The sequence below is a fragment of the Sphaeroforma arctica genome, assembly GCF_001186125.1.
Source record: "Sphaeroforma arctica JP610 unplaced genomic scaffold supercont1.3908, whole genome shotgun sequence".
In the NCBI taxonomy this organism is placed as follows: Eukaryota; class Ichthyosporea; order Ichthyophonida; genus Sphaeroforma; species Sphaeroforma arctica.
In genome coordinates, this window is record NW_014036650.1 from 1 (window position 1) to 2917 (window position 2917).

At 39.6% G+C, this 2917-nt stretch overlaps 2 protein-coding genes across 2 annotated transcripts; one reads left to right on the forward strand and one right to left on the reverse strand.

The window, feature by feature from the left end:
- Positions 1-116: 116 nt before the first annotated feature.
- On the reverse strand, positions 117-1885 carry SARC_13916 (hypothetical protein; the record flags this gene model as incomplete). Its single annotated transcript, XM_014291951.1, has 2 exons — positions 1582-1885; positions 117-288 (listed from the first exon to the last, which is right to left on the reverse strand). Exons 1-2 carry the CDS (start codon positions 1818-1820, stop codon positions 117-119), a joined length of 411 nt encoding a protein of 136 aa, XP_014147426.1. The 5' UTR covers positions 1821-1885.
- Positions 1886-2563: 678 nt separating this feature from the next.
- Positions 2564-2872, forward strand: SARC_13917 (hypothetical protein; the record flags this gene model as incomplete). Its single annotated transcript, XM_014291952.1, has 1 exon — positions 2564-2872. A coding segment is annotated over one exon (309 nt), but the record flags the coding sequence as incomplete, so codon positions are not given.
- Between the last annotated feature and the right edge of the window lie 45 nt (positions 2873-2917).

Sequence of the window (2917 nt, forward strand, 5' to 3'; positions counted from 1 at the left end):
TGTGTGTGGTGGTGGTGGTAGGTAAGTAATAATATATATATATATATATATATATATATATATATATATATATATATATATATATATATATGTATATCAATACTATGACCTCAATGTTACTTACCAATAAACAAAACATTCTCCATGGGGAACGACGGCAGCCAAGTAGCATCCTGTACAGTCACTCTTGCATCCCCGACCGCTTCTCCAGTCTTAAGTGCCAATGCTACGCCCTTCAATCGATGGAACATTCGCTTATCGCCCATCCATCTCTCTGCAGGTCTTTTCCTAAAATTGGAAGTGTGTCCTTTGTATTGAGAGGATAGGTGTGACAGTGGTTTAAATCTAACTACATGTGAGCTTTCGAGGTGAAATTTGGTTTTTAAGTTTGTTTGTCTTCAGTGTCCGCATAAGTGAACTTTTACTAGAAAGTCCTGCTCGCGTTGATTGACTTTTATCTCTATAATCGGCAGCATACGTTTAGGAAGCTACTTGCAGCAATTTACTGGAGATGGCTCCGATACAATCCCATGATATGGGGTTTTCCCTGTGTATATAGTACTGTCTGTACGTGTTCAAAGAGTGTTTGCTTGTAGTCGTAAAACAATTGTTCACTAATCAAATGAATTACATTGACCGATGGCGAGGCAGGAAAACGGCACAAGCACAATTTCATACCATTTGCAAAGAAAATAGTTAATAATTTCTATAGATTTGCACGAAACTATTGCTAGCACTTGCAACGTATTAATTTGACAGTCTCAACTGTCTCATAGTACCGAATATATTGAAATGAGTCGATTGCATACACGCAGACATCATATATGCGCGAAGGGATCGTCTGTGTACAACAGCTGCATGGTTATGATACACTACCTTAGCCATAACCAGTGTGTTCACCTGTGTATAAAACTTTTTCATATGCAGCGATGGCAGCGCAGAATGTCATCGCATCGAAGAAGAACAAAAAGTTTCCGATAATAATCTTTCTCGCATTCAGTAATATGATGGAAGTTTTGTTGTGCTTGTTGCATCGAAATCGTTATTGCTAGAGTTGAGCTACTGTACATTAATACAGTTGAATCTTTTGTTTTCTTCGATTAATACTGATCCATATTCGAACAATGTAAGCTGATCTGGGTGTGAGCCCTTCCGAGATGGCATATACTATGGTGTAGGCAGGTAGTTTTTACTTCAAAGCGTTTAACAACCTACATTCGAAAACATAGCCTTCTATGCTATTATTTAGAAGGCTATGCAAAAAATATGCCGTCAAATCCTATCGCATCTGTCACTGTCGAGTTAATCGTTGCCTGAAAGTTTTTTGATAGAAGCGCAAATACTCTGGGCTTTACGGCTTGCCAATCCTGCATCAGCATGTGATGCGGATACTAAACTACTAGAAGGGTTGAAAGTCATTATAACTTGTTTTGTTTACTACCAAGGGGTATTCTAGTACCTCATAAAAACGACTTGTTGTGTAGAAAATTACAATATACATACAAACACCAACATGATCACAGTACTATACCAACCCAATATATAACAGTCCACACTGCAGTTCGACAGCTTGCTGCTTACCTATGCAAATTACTCGACACGTGATCACACATTCGTTCCCGATAAGTTCTCTGCATCTCAGAGTCACCTTCAATCGATCCCAAGCTTTCATCTGAGCTATGTGTAAAATCATAACTAGCCTCTAGCCATTCTCTAATGTACACGTACACAGCCGTCAGTGCTATCGCCAGTACCAGACAGTGCATGCTTTTGAACGCTGCACGCGCCACTTTCCTGTTGGTGGTCTTGACCAGTCTCATACTTGTTATATGTGTTTGTTATGTTGCAGCAAGGCCACTTCTTTTTTTATAGGGTTGGCTCTAAGAGATATCTTTTCATACGTCCTTATCATTAGGTATACAGTTTGTTGCCGAAATGGAATAAGCACTATCAAAAATTCATGCGATTCCAGGCGTGAAAGTACCTATGGTGTGATAAGATTTTGTGAGGTCTAATAGTATCTCATCATTTACATCCGTTGATTTAATCCAACTTCCTTTCTACATTCACATTATACTCTTCTTGTGTCAGTAAAGCAGCAAAGGAGAGTCGTCCCATGCAGCTTTACGCGTACCGTACTTGTGCTGCAGAAGCTGTCTAATAAATAAGCGACACGTAACTAGGGACTTTTGGATATGTTGACTTTTGGTTGGCGCGTTGGTAGTCAATTTTTGGCGGGCATTCCTCTAGCACTTTGCCCAAAAATAGGACTTTCGAGTTTCGTGTGTTCACAGAGGTCAGGGGGCTTCAGATGCAAACGTACATATTTAATCAATATTTTATGTATTCATCTGACACTTTGTGCACACACATGATGATGGAGAAGACTTTCGTGCATTCAGGTTCAGCCATATATCTGTTTAAGTAACTATATATCTTATCTCAATGTTCGGGGGAATGTGTTGAGACATAAATAATAAATAAATGAATAGTTAAATAGCGCTACGGAAAGTATATTATCACAGTCTGACATAAATCAATTTTGAAACACACACATCACATAATGACAATACTCTTCGTGACCAACGAAAGGCTGGAAGTACCATCCGTGACTACAGCCCAAATGCATGAGGTAAACCGAATAACTGAGGAAGAAATTGGTCCCGCTTTACCCCAAATACTCGAAAATGCGGGTCGTAACCTGACTGAGCAAGCCATAGAGTGTGTAGGAGACGATTGGAAACAAGTGAGTATAATAGTACTAGCAGGTAATAATACAAATGGGGCTGGGGGAGTATGTGCTGCGAGACATCTAGCCAATAGAGGAGCCAATGTCATGCTATGCTTCAGTGCGCCTGAGGATGAGTTGGAGGTATGGTGTTTATGAATGTGTATGCATGAAACCATTAGTTGGTGA